General features: G+C 36.9%; 1 protein-coding gene across 3 annotated transcripts; it reads right to left on the bottom strand.

Annotated features, from left to right (window-relative positions):
• Positions 1 to 98: 98 nt before the first annotated feature.
• On the bottom strand, positions 99 to 19728 carry impdh1a (IMP (inosine 5'-monophosphate) dehydrogenase 1a). Of its 3 annotated transcripts, none has more exons than XM_084408598.1 (15): positions 14222 to 14508; positions 13711 to 13809; positions 10207 to 10255; positions 8303 to 8404; positions 8144 to 8218; positions 7781 to 7987; positions 6919 to 7006; positions 6637 to 6836; positions 5279 to 5369; positions 5035 to 5130; positions 4179 to 4322; positions 3917 to 4061; positions 2871 to 3014; positions 2101 to 2184; positions 99 to 1083 (listed from the first exon to the last, which is right to left on the bottom strand). In XM_084408598.1, exons 2-15 carry the CDS (start codon positions 13806 to 13808, stop codon positions 1062 to 1064), a joined length of 1545 nt encoding a protein of 514 aa, XP_084264724.1. In that variant the 5' UTR covers position 13809; positions 14222 to 14508; the 3' UTR covers positions 99 to 1061. The 3 variants fall into 3 exon arrangements, with proteins under 3 accessions (XP_084264724.1, XP_084264726.1, XP_084264725.1); XM_084408599.1 differs by lacking the exon at positions 14222 to 14508 and adding an exon at positions 1828 to 1844 and having other exon boundaries at positions 108 to 1083; XM_084408600.1 differs by lacking the exons at positions 13711 to 13809; positions 14222 to 14508 and adding an exon at positions 19395 to 19728 and having other exon boundaries at positions 102 to 1083.
• Between the last annotated feature and the right edge of the window lie 4122 nt (positions 19729 to 23850).

Raw genomic sequence — 23850 nt, 5'->3', positions numbered from 1 at the left:
ACAATTTAAAATATAAAAATGTTGTTAAACATTTAAACTATTTAAGCAAAGTATTATAGACTGAAACTGATACTACAGGAACACAATAAGAAACAAAGTTTATAAAACTCATTCTTTATTTAAACTGTATTATATTCAGAATGACAACACAACAGTCTTTAAACTACAAAATGGAGCCCAAATTTGAAAGTGTCACTTTCACAGCAAATGCTTTGTACTGTCCTTCACTTCTGGCCTTGTAAAATCTCAATTGCTTACTTTTATATACTGTAAAATGTTTTATATATCTAAATAATGCAAATGTGTGAAACTATGAAAATAAACTTTAAAAAATGAGCAATGTCTGTCTAAATTATTGACTAGTGTAAGGCGAGTAACAGTACACAATCCCTGATTTTAAGGCTGATACTGATAATCTGATCCATAAAATAACATAGTTCTAGTGCTGTGTGACTAACTGGATAGCCTGAAAAGCATTGTGACACAAGCAGCCTGCAAACTTGCCCTTCTGGAAAAAACAAATACATTTCTCAGATTACATTTAACTCATAACACTCCAATGTGGTATACACATGATTTTCTCATATACCACGACAAGTATTATTGCTAATAACCCAACAAACAATTTTAATTCGAACGTTTTGAACAGGACAGTTTGACAAAACATAACATATATACCACATACCGTATCAGAAACCTTAATAGACACTCTCTCACACATATACACACATGTAGCATCCTCATATTTCAGATGGTGTATTACATTCATAGGATTTTGAAAATAATCTCTCTATTGCCAAGTCTAATTTCTTACAGGTAGAACCGAAAAAAAGAAATGAAAATCAAAACAGTCCATAGTACATTCAGTACTGTTGCTGGCTTTTATTACAAGCAGACAGTTATTATTATTAATTTGATTTTTTAATGTTGATCTAAAGTCAAGAGTCATCAGGAAAAAGTACAGGGGTGAGGATAACTGAAATAACATTTAGCTGCTGTGTTTGGTGACGGCTGGTGACGGGACATTGGGTCCTGCTCTCATGTGCCCCCTGCTGCCCGGCTCAATATAACCGCTTCTCATAACTGCCAGAAACAGAAAAGAAACATTAATTAATGTTGCTTTATTGTCTAAACATTCAAAGTGATAGTCCAAATTAAGGGTTTTTACTAACATATTAGCACCGCCAATTAAAGGAAAAGTTTGCCCAAAAATTTAAATAAAAAGAACCATAAAAGTTCATTTGAGCAAGGAACAGACTAAAATTTAAATCATTATTCAGCCACATATTTAAATGTGCATATCGCAATCGGTTACGAGACGCATGAGTTCTCATTGGCCTCATAGATGTCAAATCTTTGTCGTGTCATATTTGAATAACGAGTTAAATTTCAAGTCTGTTCTTCACACAAATTGATAAGGCATCAGAAGATATTAAATATAGCACACAAGTCAGTAAGATCAAGTGACAATAAAGAGTTATATTTTTATAAAGTTTTAAAAAATATATTTCAAATAAATGTTGTTGTTTTAAAATTTATATTCATCAATGAATCCTGAAAAAATGCATCAATGGTTTCCACAAAAATATTAAGCAGCACAACTTTCAAAGTGAAGTATCAGAGAGTGTTAAGAGTACATAACCACAGAAGGACACTGGGACAGTGGTTTGTCTAGGTTTGTCTCTATGATGCAACAGCAAGAGGAAACTAAACTTGACTTTTTTCTTTACTAAACCACTAAAGTCCAGACCTTACCAGTTTTTACAACACAATCCCCTCCACCAGAACTCAACGTTATTATAAGAGACATGAGGGATGAGTACTTACATGGCACAAAAGAATATCTATGGTGACAGCATAAGAGAAAGGAAGAGAAGACATTTTCACATGTAAACTCTACTTTTCCATGACAACTTAAGAAGGGATGGTCTAAGGGTCTCTGGGAGGAATTGCTAAACTTTTAGTTTTATGTTAATGATAAGAATTCTAAGGACGGGAAATGTGTTTACAGCCATTCTTTTAAGGGCATGTGCTGTGAGGAAAGAGACACGAACATGGTATGTCAGGTGGGTGGGGCTAAGTGAGTGGGCGGAGACTTACGAATGCAGTCCATGAACTCCGCCCTCAACCTGAGCAGACATTGTCCTCTTCTCAAACTTCAGTTCTCCGGAGTACATCATCGATCTAAATGTAACGAAGGTGAGACTTAAACAGATATACATAAAAACAGAAATGATACTTTTTTGTGTTGGAATTTGTTTGTGGAATTTGGGGCGAGACATATTAAAGAGCTTGTCTTTTTCTATATAGCCAGTAACCTTTGGTTAACATTCACTGTAAAAAAAAAAAAAAGTTGCTGCCTTAAATTTTTACGTACAATCACCTTCAACAATCATTTCAACTTAAATTACATTAAACTGACCTTAAAAATTTGTTGAATCTTATATAACTTAACACTGTTAAAAATTATTGTCGGTTTAACTTAAAAAAGCAAGTAACCTGGTTGCCATACAATTTTAAGCTAATTGAAATTAGAAAATTGAGGAGATTGGTTTAATCACCAGAAACTCAAAATATTATGTTATCTGAACCACATAAATTATCTAAGTTGATTTGACAAAAGAAAAAATGTTGTGATAACAACAAATTGTAGAAAATTGCTTAACTTATTTTGGTCTAGAAAAGACAGACTTGTGTATGTGTATATCTGCTAAAAGTTCATTTAGTTAACTACCTGCTAGAGTATCCCTAAAAGTGACTAATATACAGCATATACTCACATATAGATGGCCTCAAAGCTAATAAACATGAATTAAAAGACACAAAAGTCAAGCTTGTCAGGTGTCTATAAGAGAAAGAGACACTCTTACCGCAGAATGGACAGACTCTTTGCACCGATATCCTGACAGCCATGTTGAATTCCAGCGATGAGGTATGGAGCAAACTTGTGTATCGAGCCTTTATCCTGAACTGAGCCAGAGACTCCCTGAGCTACCTTCACTTTATCACCTTCACTGGAAAACACACACATACACACACACACAACCCATTATATATTGCATACAATACAAAAGTTTTAAATATAACAGATGATATGTATATTATTGAGGTGTTTCTTCAAATAATGGGCACTTTTATGATTTTTACTATACACTTTTACCTTAACTTTTTTATTTTTGTTATATGAAGGTCACATTAAAATAATGCTTTCATCATTTATTTTTACTTTTTACTATTTATGTATAGTTTCAGACCTAAACTGCAAAAACTTAAAATTAATAAACTGTTGCTATAAATTACTACAAGACAGACTAAACAAAAAGTTAACTAAAAATAAACCATTTAAATTTTTTATTGCATGAAAATCAGCCCTGTCCGTTTATTTTGGTATCATTTCCTCCACAACAAATATTTTGCCCCTAATAAAATGAAATTTGATGCATTCAAGGTAATTATAATTTATATTTATTTATCATTTAAAATATGAATTGGTACTATAAATATGACAAATAAAGTCCAAAACAAAGAGTTAAATAACCATGAACCATTTCAATATTTATTAATATATAAAATATTATATTCATTTTTTTTTTTTTTTTTTTTATTTAATTGTTTGTATTTAGGATAATTAAAATGCTAGCGATAAAATGAGTCTTAGCAAGACAAAGGTAATTACAAGTTAAAAATGTCATTTCCATCACTCTCATTTCCACCAGAGGATGCTGTTAAACACACATTTGAGATGTGCTGCAAATGACACTGGTGAAAATGTTCATGACTTTCAGAGAAAAAAATTAAATGTACAAAAAAAATATATAAAAAATACTGTCACAGAGCCAAATTGTATTGTTTTTATAATTGAAGAGATACTTTATTACTGTACATGTGCAGACATCTGAGCACAAGACTGGTTTACCTGAAGTAACGTTTCTGACTGCTGTTGTTTTTCTCCATAGCATCCAAAGAGCCCATACCACGGTACTTCTTCAGTCGTACACCATCTGAGAAAAAATACTCTCCGGGTGCTTCTGTGGTTGCCGCTAACAATGACCCCATCATAACTAAAATAAAACAGGCCGGAGGGAAGGGCATGGTCATAGACATTAAAATTTAGGCAAACAAATCCCAGCCATTAATAACAATGATCGTTCAGGCAAATCACTCAGATAAACACACACCTGTGGATGCTCCCAGCGCCAGGGCTTTGACAACGTGCCCAACCGTCTGAATGCCACCATCTGCAACGACTGGAACCCCGAAGCGCCGGGCGTACTCAGCCACCTTATACACAGACGTGCCCTGTGGTCTCCCACAAGCCATCACTAATGACACACACATATATATTGCTAAATAACTTCTCATTTATTTCTCTTGTTCTAAACAAAAAAATAAAATAAAAAAATAAAATAGATAATTGCTATCCCAAAAATCCTAACCCTAAAATAATTTTTTGAAGTGAATAAAGACACCATTTGTATGACCACATATACACATTTGCATTGCTATATAAATAAGGTCATTCTTATTATTTTTTTCTAGAATAAATTAAAATAAAATTATGGAAGCTTGTTTCTGCCACAGAATAAAAAATAAATAAGGTAATTGCGACTTTTTATCTCACAATTCTGACTTTTTTTCACGCAATTGCGAGTTTACATCTCGCAATTCTGACGGGATTCTGTGGCGGAAACGAGCTTCTATATAAAATAGATGACAATTGTAATCCCAAAAATCCTAACCCTAAAATAAAACTTTTGCCATTTTTAGACATGAAACATAAAGACATTATTTTTACAAGTATGTCCACATATACACATTTGCATTGCTATATAAATATGTAATTCTTATTCATTTTTAAATAAAATAAAAAATAATAATAATAAAAAATAAAACTTTGTTCCATTTTTCAAAGTGAATAAAGGCACCATTTTTCCTTTAAGTATATCCTCATAAAGTTCTTCCATATTTAACCAACTTCTGGGCACTTTCCACGGCAGTTTTGTCCTCCTAAGTCAGTAAGAAGTGCACACACACCTTCCTGTGTGATGCAGATGGATCCACAGCCCATGCCCACTCGTAAAGCATCAACACCAGCATCTATAAGATTCTTTGCTTGAGCAGCAGTCACCACTGCAGACAAGAGAATGAGAAACTGAAGAGAAACTTCATTAAGGAAAATCAAGTCCATGCACAATCTTCAATATGTCTAATATCACTCTCCTCGAGCTACCCTCAGTTTATAGAAAACGAAGCACCACAAAGGGCAGAAAAGCCTCACCGTTTCCTCCCACCACTTGTAGTTCTGGGTATTTCTGTTTGATGTAGTTGATCATACTGATTTGAAACACAGAGTTCCCCTGAGAAGAGTCCTGGGTCAGAACAACAGAAAAACCATCATATATCATGTAGGGTTAAGAGCTAAGAGGTCAAACACTGTGTGTATTTATGTAAGATTTTTGACATAATTTTGCTGTCCGAGATCAATTTTGGAAATTGTAAAAGATTTCTTTCAACCCTGCCCTAATTAATTTCCTAGCATTGACAAAAAATTGGTATGTTTGATTACGGATGTAGCCAAAAGGTGTGACAGTAGCTTTTGGCTACAGCTTTGCACATAAATCCATAAGTCTGTCCTTTTACTTTCATTTGCAAGCAATAAAATCAGATCCATTGTTCAGAGAATTAGGTCAATATTTGGCAAATACATCAAAAACAACAAAACTGCGTATGATGTCTGACCTGCAAATTTGTTTGACCAACTCAGGATCTAAGCATCATTAATTGACCCTTGGCTCAATACAAAGTATGCAAACTTAAAATCTGCATAAGCGATGTATATGGTTACACAGTACACTACCATTCAAAAGTTTAGGGTCAGTAATTTTGTCTATTCAGCATATGCAGTGTATTTAATTGATCAAAAGTGACAGTAAAGACATTTATGATGATTATGTCACACTGAAGACTGGAGTAATTGCTGCTGAAAATCCAGCTTTGGCCTCACAGGAATAAATACAATTTTAAAATAGATTAAAAAAATATTTAAAAAATATGTTCACAAAAATCACAATTTTACTGTTTTTACTGTATTTTTGCAGCCTTGTGAGAATATCTTGATTAGCAAAGCACCTCAGGTTCACTTTACTTCAATTTATTTCTAATTCTAAATACGCCCTACACACTAATGTTGTGTTCCCCTACCTGACACATGGAACAAAGAAACAAAATAGCAATGGTATTGTTAGCTTTGCAGGTGTTTGACTGTAAGCAAAGTCTCCACTGCATGTGCTCTGTGTGTGTTTGATTATCATTTACCATGTTTGACACATCTGTCCGCAAACATGTGCTAAACAAGTTTTAAGTCATCTAATGTTTGAAATTTGACTCGCTGATGCATTTTATTTGCTTAAAAGTGAATGTTTCTCATCTACTTGGGTGCTGCCAAGTTTGCATCTCGGCAGAACAAATTATGGATTTCTGCATGAGAAATTGAAATTCTGATTTCAAGTTCTGTTGCAGTTGTCCAAATTACAAGTTGAATGGAATGCAGCAAATGCGCTGCAGGAAGCTAAATATCCAGAAATAGGACTGAGTGCTGCTAAAGTTTAAGGTCACCCCATTCTCCTTTGGACCCACCAGAACTATCACATCCACTCCAGCCTGCATGATCAGGTCTAGCCGGTACTTGTCGTCCTCTCGGGTGCCGATGGCAGCGCCACACAGGAGCTGTTTGCGAGAGTCTTTGGAAGCTAGAGGATAGTCTCTGTTCTTCTTTAAATCGGTACGAGCTATTATAGCTACGAGCTCATCGCTGTCATTCACTATAGGCAGTTTACCTGAAAGAGAAAAACAGGAATGTTATCAGCAAGCTTGTGATAAACATCACAACACAAACAGGACGGAAGTTCACATTCATACCTTTTTTACTGCGCTGTAAGATGTCATTTGCCTCTTTTAACGTTACACCCGCTGGAGCAACCACTAAATCTTCTCGTTTTGTCATTGCCTGGAGGATTGAAGATGAATCATTGAGAAACTATTATCATTCATGGATATTAGTAGCAATCAGGACTATTTTGAGTGTTTAAGGACCACATGAACCCAAAATTGACCCCATTTCATTTTCTTAATACATATACCTTGATTTGTTTCATCAGTGATCAATGATATTTTACATTCTAGAATATTTAAAAAAAATATATATATAATCTTTCATATACACTACCATTCAAATGTTTGGGGTCAAGATGTTTTGAAATATTATTGCAAATAAAAAAAAACAGTTTTCTATTTAAATATTTTTGAATATGCAATTTATTCTATTAATGGCAAAGCTGAATTTTCAGCTTTATTACTCCAGTCTTCAGTGTCACACGATCCTTCAGAAATATGCTGATTTGCTGCTCAAGAAACATTGTAGTTGTACTCAAGTTGTACTGCTTAATATTTTTGTAGAAACCGTGATACATTTTTTTCAGGATTCTTTGAATAGAAAGTTCAAAAGAACAGAATTAATTTGAAACATACATTTTTGGTAACATGTCTTCTTTACTGACACTTTAAAACAATTTAATGCATCATTGCTGAATAAAATTAATTAAAATCTCAGAATTGTATTAATTTCTTTAAAAAAATGTAGTGGGCCCAAACTTAAGTCAAATCTTAATGGATCAAGTTCTGCTCTACATTCAGTTTCACTCAAAAGTGGCAGTTAAATGAATGCTTAGATTATGAAACATCTATATTTTTAAAGTTAAATTAGACCATTTTAATCACAAACCTCCTCCAGTGGCCTGTCGTAATCTTTCTCTGACAGGAAGTCGATGTCTCGTGATGTAACAATGCCCACCAGCTTGCTGCCCATCTTGCCGGTTTCAGTAACCGGGATGCCGGAGAAACCGTGCCGTACCTTTGCTTCAAACACATCACCGACAGTGTGCCGTGGACTCATCACTACAGGGTCCGTAATGAAGCCCTGCTCAAATTTCTGCCAGTGTGACAGATACAAAACATATTAATTAATGCCATTTATAAGTATATTTTGAACCCAAAAATCAAATAAGCCAGTGAATATTACTTCAAAAATGTATAAGATTTACAAATTTCCACCAAAAGTGCGTCTCTGAACAATCATGTGACTGACCTTGACTTTCCGGACCTCGTTGGCCTGGAACTCAGGTGTGCAGTTGTGATGAATGATTCCAATTCCGCCCATGAGCTACAGGACACAGCAGAGAATGAAATAGAAAAGCAATCGCAACTTCGTTGGATTATATATATAGTTTCTCTGAGTGTTACTTACAGCCATAGCGATGGCCATGGAGGACTCTGTGACTGTGTCCATGGGAGAAGAAATGAGTGGCGTCTTCAGGGTTATCTTCCGCGTCAGAGCAGAGGTCAAATCCTGACATCATAACACATGACCGTTACGAAAAATCTAAGGGGGCAAAGTGTCTATGTAAACTGACATGAGAGTAATTCAACTAATTTATGATACTTTTGGACCTCGACATAAGAACTGAATCCCTGACAGTGCCTGCTTTTTTCTCCACCATTTCTGTCACCGATGGGAATTCGAGTTCCTCACTTAATATTCGGCAATATTGATTTGACTGCACTGACACTATTGGATGAGAACTGAACTGAGCTGGATGATTACATCACTGTTTTCCGCAGAGCTGTTTTATTTATTGATGAAATGAACTCATTCAATGATCAATTAACTTTACACAGTTTGTGAACTGAATCAACACTGAACTAAATTCAGCTGAATAATCACTGTTTGCTACTGTCTTTTTAGAGCTGCTTTACAGCAGAATTGAATTCTGTTTGCATCATTGGTGTCCTGTTTATCACTGCAGAGCTGCTTTGAAACAATCTGTATTGCATAAAGCTACAGTATATATTAATAAAGGTGACTTGACTTGAAGTCTGCTACTTCGGTGTATTTAATAATTACCTTTTGTGTTTCATGAGAGAAATAAAATTATACAGGTTTGGACCGGCATAAGGGTGAGCAAATAAGGACAAAATGCCATTATTGGTTGAACAATTTCTTTAAAGTAAACATTTACAGTACAGGGAACTGGGAAGTGTTATTGTTAACTAACACTGAAACTATAAAAAATATTTATTTAATAGAAATAAAGCTGAAATAAAACAAAATCTAAATATTATATGAAAAACTTTAATGAAAATTATAAATGTTGCCTTGGCAACTACTGTAACTGAAATTAAATAATTTGAAGTTGAAGTACTAAAATTACAAAAAAATTTACTGAAATAAAAAATAAAATAAAGCTACATAGAAATATAAAATGAATAAAAATGCACACAAATTATTCATACTTAAACTAAAACTAACATTTAAAAAATAAAAGCTAATTCAAAATATTAATTAACATTATAATATATAAATAACACTAAAATAACTGACTCAGAGAGTCCCGCCAATTGATTTCTTTGAATTGTAGCCTAGACACTGCCATGTCTTATTTTTCTTCCTCTCTAACACCTGCGTCCCCATCATTAGCCGTAGCTCAGCATAATTCTCAGAAGTGCTTAAAGAAATCACAAACAGCGTTGTGTATCTGCGTTTACATCAGCAGGAAGCGAATCCACCTGGTCTACTGGGAAAAATCCAAACACTTTAACTAGACTCCTAAATTCCCAATTACACAATCACAAAAATGTTAAATAACATCACGCACATGCCATAAGCAAACACACAAATACGTTATAGTCCAGCAAATATCCCTAAAAACCTATCCCTAAAAAAAAACTAAACCGATCTTATAAGAAATTAGCATTATTTTCAAAAAAAATAAAAATATTCCCAATTAAATTGATGTGATTTCCAGTTTAACTAAGTTATTTGCAAATAATCTATCGCTGGAAAGTGAATTTGCTGCATCTTTAATTAAAAATGTGTTTAAAATTGTGGCTCCAAGGGAATTGATTGATATTTGTTTCGTCCTTGTCTCTCACACACACATGAGCTCCACTGCCTGTGACAACATGCCCAGCACACCAGGGACTATATGGATGCTAACACAGCCATGTTAACACATACTGTCCTTTGCAGATCTTCCGCCTCATTGATAGTTGAAGAGCTCTTTTTCCATCAACAGAGTGATCAAAAATGATCAATTATAAAATAATACAAGTGCAATTTGTCATTAACCTCTGCTAAGCATTGGTACTCACCACTTCCTCAGATGTGAAGTCAATGAAGCCAGGCAGTATCAGGAAATCACTGAATGAGGAACGACAGATGGCAGAGTTAGGCAACAATGACCTTTAGATCAGCAATTTATGAATCAGAACATTATCAAAATTACAGAAAGATTATAGAAACAGTCAAATCTGTGTCAAAAAAGGGAAAACACAGAGCTGGTTTCACAGACAGAACTTAGAATAAGCCAGGAGTAGGCCTTAGTTAAATTAGGACATTTAAGTCCTTTTCTAAAAGTGCCTTAGAAAAAAACATTACTGGTGTGCATCTTGAGACAAATGTCAGTGCAAGCTTTCAGTAAAGACAGGTTAAACATGCATTTTAGTCTGGGACTAGGCTTAAAGGTCCCATTGCATGGATTATTTTATTATTTTAGAATGTTTCCTGGGGTGCCCTTATAATGTTAATATGTTTTTTAGATCAAAAGTTGTTATAATTTAGAAATAAAAGGCATATTTCCTAGCCTGATTTTAGCCTCTGATTTGAACGCTCTGTTTGAAGGGGCGTGTCTGCTGTGAGACTTCAGTGTAAACGCCCACTGCTGTGATTGGCTGACATGCTTGAGTATGAAATAGCTAGCATTACATGTGGAACTCTCTCGAAAACGTTCGTTTTTACTATTACAGCTATAGGGATTAACGAATCGTGAAACGTTTTTTAAGTATTTAGATCCATTCCCATCACATAAAAGGTTGCAGTGATGAGCATTGAGCAGATGACAGTCGGTTGATCGCGTGAATGAAGATCTTATCATTGCAACGCAGTTTCTGTACTCTAATTCATGCTTTTTCACCAATGCAAACATGAGGTAAGTACAGTAAGAGCTTCGTTGTGCAGTGTAACACATTGATTTCATAACGAGCTTTGGCAAGTGTCCAGATAAACTCGCGCTGTGTGATTGACAGCTTGGGCGATTGGAAAGGGATTGTTCTTTGATCGCTTTCTGTATATATATTAATCACAGTTTAAGTAAGATTATTTTCATCCTACTAAGAGAAACGACGTGAAGTTGATCGTTTAGTCGCTGGCTTGATTTACTGATGCATAAACAGTATTGAACGACTTTGAGAGAAAGATTATCTGTCTGAACATGAACAATTACACATCAGAAATTCACATAACCCACTGGTTCTTCAGAGGCTCGGATGAAGGAACTAAAAAAATACTTTTGTGTTCATTTGTACATCCAAACACTGAGCAACTGCCATGCTTCGCTCGTTCGCAAGCCATGATGTCTCTCGAGGAAAAAACAATATCGCGCTCGCGTAGCTCATTTTCTCATGGGCGGGCCAAATTCTCTTTGCGGGCAAAGAAGAGAAAGGGGAGGTGACCTTTCCCTTATGACAACATAAGGGGGAGATTTCTAGATTCGCCCGTCTGAGCTTTCATTTTCTCAAAAATACCCAGGACTTGGTTTACACCCATCAAAACGTCTAGCCGCTGGGGGACTATAGGCAGGCTAGGGAAACTCATAGTAAGGTTTAGTAAGGGCTTCAATTTTCATGCAATGGGACCTTTAAAGGTTCACCCAAAATGAATATTTTGTCATAATTTACTCACCCTCAGGTTGTTCCAAACCTGTATGAGTTTCTTTCTTCTGTTGAACACAAAATAAGATATTTTAAAGAATGTTGGTAACCAGAGACAGTTGACGGCAGCCATTGACTTCCTTTGATCAACTCCACATTCCTACTCCTACCAACATTCTTCAAAATATATTATTTTGTGTTCAACAGAAGAAAGAAACTCATAAAGGTTTGGAACAAACTGAGGGTGAGTAAATGATGACAAAACATTCATTTTTGGGTGAATTATCCCTTTAAGTCTTGTCTGTGAAACCAGGCATATAATAAAACAAACCAAGGTTGATTCAGAATTATTGCTAGTTTATGCAAACATGACAGCAATGTGCTATGTGACTGCTACTCGTTTTTTAAGAAATTAACTTTTATTCAGCAAGGATGCATTAAATTGATCAAATTTGACAGTAAAGACATTTATAATGTAAAATAGATTCATATTTCAACTTTTGAAGTCTATTCATCAAAGAATCATGAAAAAAAAAAATCTTGGTTTCCACAATAATATTAAGCAGCACAACTGTTTTCATCATTGATAACAAGAAGAAATGTTTCTTAAGCACCAAAAGAGCATTAGAGACTTTAAACATTAAAAAACAAATTAAAAAAAGAGTCCAAACTTTTGAACAATAGTGTAAGCCGTAATATTTTCGTGTTTGCCTGTAGCATGAATACTTTGAGCAGCCACAAATGATGCACTTGTATGTGTACGTCTCTGATCTTGTCAAGGAGGAATTATATAATCTACTTAAGGTGTGGCGTACAGAGACATCCTGTTAATGTTCTTAACCGTATCACCAATGTCACACGCACACACACGTAGCCTCTTTCTAGCCTATAGCAGCAGTAGTGTACTGAAAAAGTGTGGGCAAACTAAAAAGAGATTTAGAAGAGATTTAGGTTCATTTCACACAGACACTATTCAAAAGTTTAGGGTTGGTAATATTTTGTTATGTTTTTGAAAGTCTCTTATGCTCACCAGGCCTTATTTGATCAAAAAAACAGTAATACTTTACAGTCAATTTAATACATCATTGCTAAATAAAAATATTCATTACTGACCCCAAAACTGAAGTGGTACTTGATAAACAAAAGCATGTTATTAATGTTGTAAGGATCTAACTTCAGTTAAAAGCACTGTGTATCATGGCTACTATTAGAAAGTGTTCAAACAACTACTTTCAAGCACAATCATGTTTTGATAGGGACTGGATTTATCTGTCTCAGGAGGATGTGTGAGAAGAAGGCACAGTTCAGTGTCCCGTCCCATGTGGCCTAACGCTCATAAAACCTCCATTAGACCAGATTAAACACTCCAGCCAGCATGATAAAAATAGACACGGAGACCACTGCTCTGTTAGCAAGGGTTTTAAAAGGCTGGGAAAGCACATGCCTGTATCCACACACAAACAGGCTCATTTAATGCAGTGGCGTACAGCATATAAAAAGGACTAATGTTCATAAAATCCCATGCTGTATTTCTAATTGATATTAAAGCACACGATGAGTATGATATTACATCAGGATCGTGAGTACGATAGAAAAACAGGGATAAAAAGGACCACACATGCACTCTGATTTTGCATTGTCCCATAAACATGGGCTGCATGTGCTGGGACCGAGCACTTGAGCTCCCCGTTGCTATGGAGATGCACAGAGGGTTGCCATGGAGCTGAGAGCCATCTCACTGACAGATGTCCAGAGAGATGCCTACCTAGAGTGCATGTGTGTGCGAAAGTGAAACTGCACATGATAGGACCTGCTTTGACATAACGCTGTCCCTGTTTGTCGATCTGACTTACTGTATGACAGTACGTGTGTGTACGCATGTGTCTGAGTACAAAGCAGGGAACCTAAAGGGTTTTTGTGCACATGATCCTCCTCTTTTAGACTTACTTGTATGTGAGACCATCACCGATGGCAAAGAGCTGCTGGGCAGTGAGTCCATCCTCTGGCACGTACCCAGTTCCCCCACTGATAAGGTAATCAGCCATGCTACAATCATGCACACACACAAAAGAGAGGTTGTAACACATGCAAATCAAATTTGGTTTCAACTTTGTCATGAGCTCAATGCACTGCCAACCATCCACTCCACTGACAACAACATCGTCCAACCCAAACCAATACAACTGACATGTCAAGCAGAGGTAACATGCAATAGTATAAAGGAAAATACCAGATAGATAGATAGATAGATAGATAGATAGATAGACGCAAATAAAGCACAATAACAGGAACAATGCCTGGCTGACAGTTAAGCGAGATAAAAGTCAAAAATACTAAATGGAAATGTATTCAAAATGAGAAGCAAGAATTCAAAATGACAAACTTGCCGTTCATTCTCATTGAGAAACATTCGGTTTATAAGCGCGTTAGATAGAAAAGCAAATCTGAATCCACTTACAGGTTCGAGTACTTTCTCTTTCGGATTAATTATGAAAACACTTCCTTTTTTTTCTGCTGAATATTCACCCTCGTGTATAGAACAGTATCTCACATGGTGACGGCTATATTAAAGTCCATTAGATATCAACGCGGAGAACAGCAGTTTCTAGTTCCGTACAGCAGCGTTTTGAGGCGGGTGAATATGAAGCTGCTCTGGATGAGTGTCATGAGACGCGCAGTCCAGAGACCGTGTGTCTAGAGACCTTCAACCGTGTGAACTGAAGTCACATGCTAACTGAACACACTGAGGGAAGAGGAAAGGTTCGGTATAGTTGAACACTCCCCAAAGCTGTTTTTTTTTTTTTTTTTTGTCAGAAATGTATAATATTATTTATTTTTTGAATACCGAATTAGCTACGCCAGTTTTTGGTGTATTTAAAAGCGACTTTGTAGTCCAAGTCCATCGCATAACATGTGCGTAGTAGTCTACTTCCTGACAGGCATCACAGGTTTTTTGCTAGACGACTCGTAAACAAGTCGTTATTTTCCGAGTCGAATCTTAAAGTTTCGATTAAACCGATTCACAAGACCGATTTGAGCAATGCGTTCACGAATCGGACAACATATTCAAGCGGTTTTAGATTTATTTGCTGCATCCCTATTCACCTACTCTGTACTCTTTTTGAGAATAAAAAGTAGCCTACACACTTTTGAGTGTGTAGCAATTTAGAGTTTGGACATACTATTAAGTCATAAAATTGCGTTTTCTTTGAGTGTTTTTTTTTTTTTTTTCATGATGCATTTAAAAGTTAATTGCCAAAATGGATCTTTCTAAAAGTTCACATTGTTGTTGCAGATGGAAAATTAAATAAAAAAATGTATCAGGTTAAAGGTGCATTGTGTAATATTTAGGAGGATCTGTTGACAGAAATGCAATATCATATACATAACTGTTTTCAGTGGTGTATAAAGACTTACTTAATGTACCGTTATGTTTTTATTACCTTAGAATGAGCCATTTCTATCTACATAGCCTACACCGAGGGTCCCCGATTACATTGAAATGCGCCGACATGTTTCTATACAGTATCCCTAAACGGACAAAAGCGTTTCGTCACTATGTTGTTCTTCGTGCAAGGAAGCTAGCTAAAGTCGGCAAATAAAACACTGACAAAATGATGAACAACAAGTAACAAAAATATTCGCAATAATATATCGTTTTACTGAATAATAAAGTAAGCATAATTTCTTGATTTATCCTTGTAAAGAAACCTCATTGCTGAACTGGCTACTCTCTGCTGTCTCAGACGATGACATATTTTCCTCTCGGCCACCGTAACTTTTGTTGGTTGCAATTCGTAACCTCACCACTAGATGCCGCTAAATATCACACACTGCACCTTTAAATGTTGATTAGCCAATTAGTTACTCAAACAAACCACTTTGTGCACATCGTGCACATCCACCATTTTTGTATTTTTTTACATTTTTATTATTTGTGTTTGTTGTTCTGAACCGAATCCTCCTCCAAAGCGCAATGGGTTGTGGGCAATATTAGCTGTTATTCTAATCTCACATAGGCTTACTATTTAGGATATATAGTAGGCACATAAGGACGCAGGGATTGAACCGCAAATTTCTGAACATGTCTGATTTGTAATTTAATGAATATGCGGATTATAATTATATTACATCTAAATTACCTTTTTCGTAGAGTCATGTCTGCAAAAACTGAATTGGGGCACATGCAATGACCGTATTTATAAAACTAAATCGGAAACCCGTAATGAACAGCGTTATATCAGAGCCCGTCTATGGAGAGCCTGCCCACTTCCTATTAAGTCCTATTGTACCGAATTTTGGTTGTAGTTCCACCAGAGTTCCACTGGGGGCGATCGCCCATGAGTGCAAAATTAATGGGAGTCTATGGGGCTAGACGGCTAAATTTGTCTCTTTCACCCGATTGCCGTTGAGAAATCTCAGATTTGATTCAAGTTCAACATGGGTTATAGGTCGAAAGTTGAATGAACGAGTACTTATGTCCTTTCGATTTCTTACAGGTTGAGTTGTTGTTGCCCATAACACGCTAGCATTCTGCTAATGAACGCTGATTGGTCAGTGAAGGACTGATTACGACCAGAGATACCGCTTGATGGCATCGTGGCATCCGAAGCGGGACCAGAAACAAACAAAACAAAAACTCTTCTAGCACGTGTATTTACCTGTGTCAGCTGTGTTGTCGATGCCTCGAGAGAAAAGAAAGTGCAGAGCGCGAAAGCACCAGAGTGACTGAAGGATTGCCGTAAAGCAGTATCTCTGGTCGTACGATGTGTATGATGTCATTGACACTTTAAAAGACTTTTTAAAGCAAATAAGTGACTCTAAAAAATCTAACACCCAGCAATGTGTAATTTCTTTGCATCTCCTTTCGAATACAATATTCAAATTACTAGACAAAAAATTATATCCTGAGAAAAGTGAATTTTGATGGGTATAGCGCCATTGACCTCCATTCATTCTGCACTCGTCCTGTGAGCGCCCTCATATGGAATCAAAGTGGAACTGCAACCAGTTCAGAAGCCGGAAGTTTACTGAGAGTGGAACTTCTCGCCTTATTAGACATTCTCTGGTTATATCTAAACTTGCCTGGAACTACGGCAGAATGTCAGCAAACAGTAAAACACGCAATTACGTATTACGTCATTACATCACTGAATCTTTTTTTTTTAATCAGTTCTTTGAAGCGAAATGCTATTTCATCTTCAAAGTACTTCAAAGCTTCTTTTTATCGAGATGCAATATTTTATTTTATTAATATTATTATTTTTTTATTATAATTTTCAACCCTAATTATATTATTATTCATTATTATTATATTGTTTTTTTCATTCATGTAAATTTTTGTGATACCTTGGCAAATATTTTTGAAAATATCAGGATATAAAAATATAATATTATATCCAAATACCTTTTTTAGGCAATTTTGCAAAGCTTCATGGGGGTTATGTTTTCTGCTAAATTAATAATCTTTCAATGTACTTGCCATAAAAAATAGTAGCCTATTTTATTCCCCGAGAGTGTTTTTTGTATTTAACAACTCAGTGGACTTTAGTGGTTTGTATTATTTGTTGCAAATTATGCTTTAATGATTAATGAAGTTTTGATTATAACACAGGGTTTGTAATGAATTTTGCACTATAGTTACACTGCATTTAGAGCCCATTAACCATTAAAGACCATTAAAGGCTCTTTGAACATATAGGCAGCGTCTAAAACCCAAATGACTCTAAGTGGTTATGCCGACAGTTGAATTTATTCCTGATGGACATTTAATCTTGCCCTCTCATACACAGGAATGCTGTTCTTTCCTTACAGGGTTTATAGTGCAGATTAGACCTAAAGAGCGCCGCTCTATCAATGTAATCCAAAGTAGTACTCTTCTCATCTGTCAAAAGAGCTGACTCTAATGGGAAAGAGGGGGGGTCTAATGGGGGGGGGGGGGTCCATCTAGTTTTCATTTGATACAGCAACGTTTCACTTCTGAGCTTCATGACACAGTTAGTAGAGAATATTTCAGATGATTCACAACATAGAAGATGTGAAAGGTGCTTTGAAGAGCTTATACAGACACACTGTTAGATTGTTAGGTCATGTCTTACATTCTAAAAGTCACATTTTCCTTGTTGTGGCTAAGCTAAAGATCTGCAGTTCTGAGGCAGATCAATTCTAGTAAACCTCTGAAGGCAGAGGTGTCAACCGCAGAGGTGACAATGAGAGTAGGGTAGACGAGACCCTCAGAGAAGCAACGGTCTCGCAGGTGTCAGTGTCAAGGCTGGGATGAGGTAATAATCTGTGATGCCAGACCCAACTGAACGCTCATGGGGTTTTTGAAAAGGTGTCTTGTATAATGAGTATACTTTTGTGCAAAAAAACAACAAACAAAAATTACAACTTTATTCAACATTTTCTTCTCTTCCCTCTCTTCCCTCTCTTCATAAAATGAACCACCTTCAACCTTAGGTTGGGGGGGGGGGGGGGGGGGGGCAGAAAGCTCTCAGATTTCATCAAATATATCTTCATTTGTGCTCTGAAGATTAAAAAAGGTCTTACGAGTTTGGAACGACATTAGGGTGAGGAACGACATCATCATTTTGGGTGAACTAACCCTCTTAACTGTCATGTTATAGCCTAGTTATGCAGTCAAAAACACTTTATCATAACTAACATCAGCCAGTCAGCTTTTTTTGTCTATTATTTTTTTCACAGTTTCAGAACCACCGTAATGCAATGACATTCATACATGTGTAAGTGTCATTAAGTGTATATACAGTAATACACCCTATAATAATCATAAACCATGATTCAATAAAATGCTTATTTGTTCACTAATATTTATTCTGTGTAATGAATTTTGCACTAGTTACACTGCATTTAGAGCCCATGAACCATTAAAGACCATTAAAGGCTCTTTGAACATATAGGCAGTGTCTAACACCCAAATGACTCTAAGTGGTTATGCCGACAGTTGAATTTATTCCTTTTGCTTATTTAAAATGCTTATTTGTTCACTAATATATCATTATATTGATTGATTCTGTATTTACAGGTGATAATGAATTTTGCACTAGATAAATTACTAGATAAACTACTATAATAAATTACTATCTTCACTTGTTTTGACTGGACAAAATAAAGGTCAAAATAGAAAAAACAGAGCCGCCCCCTCCTACTTCTCTCCCACTCATTTACAGATGTTCTTTTTCTATTATTTCATCCACATTCTCACCACAACACAAATTTTAAATATAAATAAATAATTCACATACATACACAAAAGGGGACCAAAACCAACATGAGTTATCCCCAAAACAGTATTAATTATTAATGGGTCAAAATACATTATTAATAATACTTTATTAGTAATTGTAATAATGTATTATATATATATGGTCAATATTTTTTTCATTATTCCTGCCTGAAATAAATAAATAAATATATTCATACATATGTGTATACATAATGGGCATGGACATGTCTATTTGTGTCTTATACGGTATTTCCATCTCTATTGTATTTGATCAAATAATCTTCAATAATGTCTTAAGATAGTTAAACCAGAATTTTGAGAAAAAGAAACCAAGACCTGCTCATTCATTCATTCATTCATTCATAGACCTGCACTATGTTCTCACCTCTCTGGTTCATACCCTGCCTGTATCCGGGTGGCATTGTAGCGCTGGGCAGCCGTCTCATGCCCATGCCCATGTAGTGTATTATGGGTAAACAGGCCATGAAAGTGATGTTCCGAGTCTCGTAACGACATCCGTGGCCTGGCTGGCTCCATGTCCCCCACAATACGCCTGTAGTCAATCTGGTAGCTGTCCCTGTCCCCATCCACATAACGGTCATACCCGTCCATTTCAACGAAATCCAGCGGGTCGTCCTCCACCGTAGCTCTGTTTGAACTCCGCCGACCCTTCCAAAAACACTTAATTTTTGTCTCTCACCCCTCACCTGAGACCACCTCTCAGTTTCTGCTGTTTGCTCACACACCAGGTTGTACTTTAGATTTAAACTCTTCACAAAGTTTAAAAGAATACAAAATAAAACAACAATAAGAGCTAGATATGGGTGTCCTCAGTTAGATTTGTATCCAATTTGCATAAGCTATTAGCATCTTCCAAACCACAGGACGAAGTTGTAGAATGGTGCGAGTGCAAAGTAGTTTATCTGCAGCAGTTCAAAAGAAGTTGGACAGATTCTGATCAATAGCTTTCAATCCCAAAATAAAAATTTCCAGTATGAGATTGACAGACTTCCCAAAAAGTACTGGTGGGTTGTGTTTTTTGTAGTCCCGATGATCAACCTGCAAGAAAAAACAGATCACAGAAAATCTGACAGGACCAAATAGTTAACCGGATGGCAGTCAAGCAGAAATTGAATGAGCCTGTTTCTCTCTCTCCCTGTTTCACTTCAGCTAAGCTCTGTTTCTGACAGAAGCGCGTCACTTTCACAAAGAGGATTGCAGCATTAAGTGTGCATGTGTGTGTTTGTGTGTGTGCTTTAACAGGGGGAGGAACTTGTAGTGCTTGCATGGTGTTCAGCAATGGGGTGAAGGACAAGGGATGGGTTTTACACGCCCCACCTCTTGTTTCTCCAAAGGTAACATTGCAGTGCGCATTTGAGAGTTTGTGTGCCTATAAAAAGCATGCATTTGTGTTAATTAAAATAAGTGTTAATAGTTTATTTGGGTATCATATTCATTCTTCTGTGTGTGTGTGTGTTTGTGTGTGTGTGCACACACCTCTATCACTATGTGTATGAACAGCCTGGAAACGGCTTTCTCACAAACAAAGTCAAATCCCAGTGTGCATTGATGGAGATTGCTCAGCCCTGCGAGGCTTCATGCTGGAGCAACAGAAACGGCAGAGACTGCTCTTGACGGACTAATTACACGCAGACGCTCGACAAGAAGTGCTCTGGAAAAACTGTGGCTTGAAAAAACATGCCCCCTTGTTTGTGTGCACAGGCAAACAAGCATCCTTCCCTATATCAGACACTTGTGTCGACCTATTTATTTTGAGGGAAAGGCAATTAGCTTGTGATTGAAGTTGTGTAGGGGTTTGTGAATGTCAGTGTGTTGTGGGAAAGTTCTGGAGGAGGAAAATGGGTTGTGGGTAGACAAGTGTGTTTATCTCACAGGATGTTATGTTGTCAACAAGTCAGCCAGGTATTTAAATCCCCTTGACGTATGTGTGCATCTCCCCATCACTAAGCAGGAAGAATTAACAGACTTATGTGAGGAAGGCAATTGTTCCTACACTGCCACCGTCTGGCAAACCTCCAACAGAACAGGTCAGGGTGTGTATTTGTGGAAATTGATTAACTGTTGATGATCTGCTGTGTTCATCAGCTGCCCAGTTGGGGCGTATAAGTGCACACATGCAATACACACACAAGGTATAATTGTTGTGTTTTTGATTACTGTTTTGTCTTAGCACCTGAAGTACACTGAAAAACAGCCAACAATCAATATCTTGTTTGCCAGGAAAACATTTCTAAACATCCTTAAAACAGATATATTTATCCGAGCAGCAAAATAGTGTATGTTCTCTGTGAACAAGTCTTATGCTGCCTTCATGTGCTTTCAGAATTATAGTAAATACGAGTTTCATGGTGGGAAATTGGACATGAACGCCCTCTCAAGTTGTATTTACTTCTGGGAAACTGAGATAATTTGTCTCCATTGTCTCCTGCAGGCTAATTAATTAGCTGTCCATCCTGATTGGTGCAGTCGATTCCAGGCACTCCTTAAAAGCCCTGATGTCACTCCCTTTTGGCAGAACATTGTGTTATTGTGGGGAGTGTAGTTTTGGTTTGGCTGTGTGATTAGACAAACAGTCTAGTGTTAAGAGTTCCGTTTGTTTTCTGAGAGTGACACTGGTTTTGGTTTGACCTCTTAAGTTTGCTCTGGCCTGTAAATAGTGCTTTGTAAATGCATTGTAGAAAAATCTGGGACAGGTATGGAGGTAGACGCCATTTTGTTTGCTCACTTTATTCTTTGTTTTTGGATTGGTAGGTAGGGAAGTATTGATTTGTATTTTGCGTTTCATTTGGGATTGTGAGGTGTAACTCGATTCAAGTTGAGGAAAGAAGTCAGGGTCGGCGTTACTGAGGCTCGTGCTTTTATTTCTGTTTCACAAATGAAAACAAAGTCGCGCTCACTGCGCTTCAATAAACTCAGTCCATCAACAGACAATAAAATATCAGATCATTCTCCAAATCATCCAGCCCACAGGTGTCCTCAGTCAGTCTCTCTCTATCTGTTTCCTCTTTCCCAGTGGCTTTTAACCAGTCTCTCCACGCCAATCACTGCAACAAGACACAGGTAAATGTCAATTTGCACTTGACTTACTCACCACTCCAAATCCCCTACTCTGTCAGTATGCAGCAAAAAGGGAAGAGAAAAATCAGGAGAGTGTAATAGCAGTCCACCACACAGAGCAGCCTTTACCTGGATGAAAACCTGCTGACACTGCTCCGTCCACTGGACCAGATCTGGTGTTTCCTTTTTAGAGAGGTCAGTCAGTGAGCTGGTGAGGTCTGAAAAATTAGGCACAAACCTTCTGTAATATCCCGCCAGCCCCAGGAATTGCCTCACGTCCTTTTTGGTCTTAAGTCTCGGGCAGGTTGCAACTGCTGCCGTCTTACTAATTTGGGGACGCACCTGTCCATGACCCAAGCCCAGATACCTGACCTCCACGCACCCAACCGCACACTTCTTTGGGCTGGCCGTCAGTCTTTTTATATCATAAGTCCCCTGCTCTGTCTAGTCTGTCGGTCTCCGTGTCCTCTTTGCTTCGCGATTTTTCTGTGCGTGAGAAAATGGATGTGTGGTGTGTGAAAAGTGTAAATTGCGTGAGTCTCACGGTGAATGCGTGAGGGTTGGCAGCTAGTTAGTAGGTGGAGGGCAGGCGATATTTTGAGGATGTTCGAACACCTTCGACCACATGACCATCTACACAATGAAAGCAATCCAGTCAAATGCGTTGGTTGAAGGTGGACAAGCTCAAAACGTTTTAGACCCCTTTTACACCTGTATTTAGTGATGTCCACTTGTGATCCGATCGACCAAAACACATCTTAATACCAGCTGTTAAACTAAAAGGCATGGGGTCAAAATACCAAACAGTTTCTAACTTACAATTTCTAATTTGCTCTCAGAGAATAAACACTTATTGTTAACAGAACTCTTAACACTGAATTATTGTCTAATCACACATCCAAATAAACAATACAATACAATACAAAACGCAATGTTCTGCCAAAAGCTGGCAAAACTAGCAATGCAGGTTTGAGAGGTGGTGCCCCGACAAATCAACAACATATGAAGCAGCCTCTATAGAAGACACTATGGGAGATGAGACTCTGGTTGGTTTATTTCACGTTACGCCCAAAACACACCCATTACTCATTAAGAGAATAGAGACAACCCTTTTAGACAATGTGCCTGGAGCAATTTTCCCCGTCGTTAAACTAGCAAAAGTAGATTCGGATCTTAAAGGAACGTTTTACCCAAAAATGACAATTCAGTATGTTCTGAATAAGACTTCCTGAGGACTGGCATTAGGTTTTAGGATTTGTTTTTGCATTTTTATAGCATTTTTAGGAATATCCTGACCACTTTCCATCACATATTTTCATAAGTTACGGAAAATAAGTATTTGAACACCCTGCTATTTTGCAAGTTCTCCCACTTGGAAATCATGGAGGGGTCTGAAATTGTCATCGTAGGTGCATGTCCACTGTGAGAGACATAATCTAAAAAAAAAAAAATCCAGAAATCACAATATATGATTTTGTAACTATTTATTTGTATGATACAGCTGCAAATAAGTATTTGAACACCTGTCTATCAGCTAGAATTCTGACCCTCAAAGACCTGTTAGTCTGCCTTTAAAATGTCCACCTCCACTCCATTTATTATCCTAAATAAGATGCACCTGTTTGAGGTCGTTAGCTGCATAAAGACACCTGTCCACCCCATACAATCAGTAAGAATCCAACTACTAACATGGCCAAGACCAAAGAGCTGTCCAAAGACACTAGAGACAAAATTGTACACCTCCACAAGGCTGGAAAGGGCTA

This window comes from Rutilus rutilus, assembly GCF_951802725.1.
Source record: "Rutilus rutilus genome assembly, chromosome: 5".
NCBI lineage: Eukaryota > Metazoa > Chordata > Actinopteri > Cypriniformes > Leuciscidae > Rutilus > Rutilus rutilus.
The sequence above is the reverse complement of the archived record's forward strand: the minus strand, read 5'-3'. Positions and strand labels throughout refer to the sequence as shown.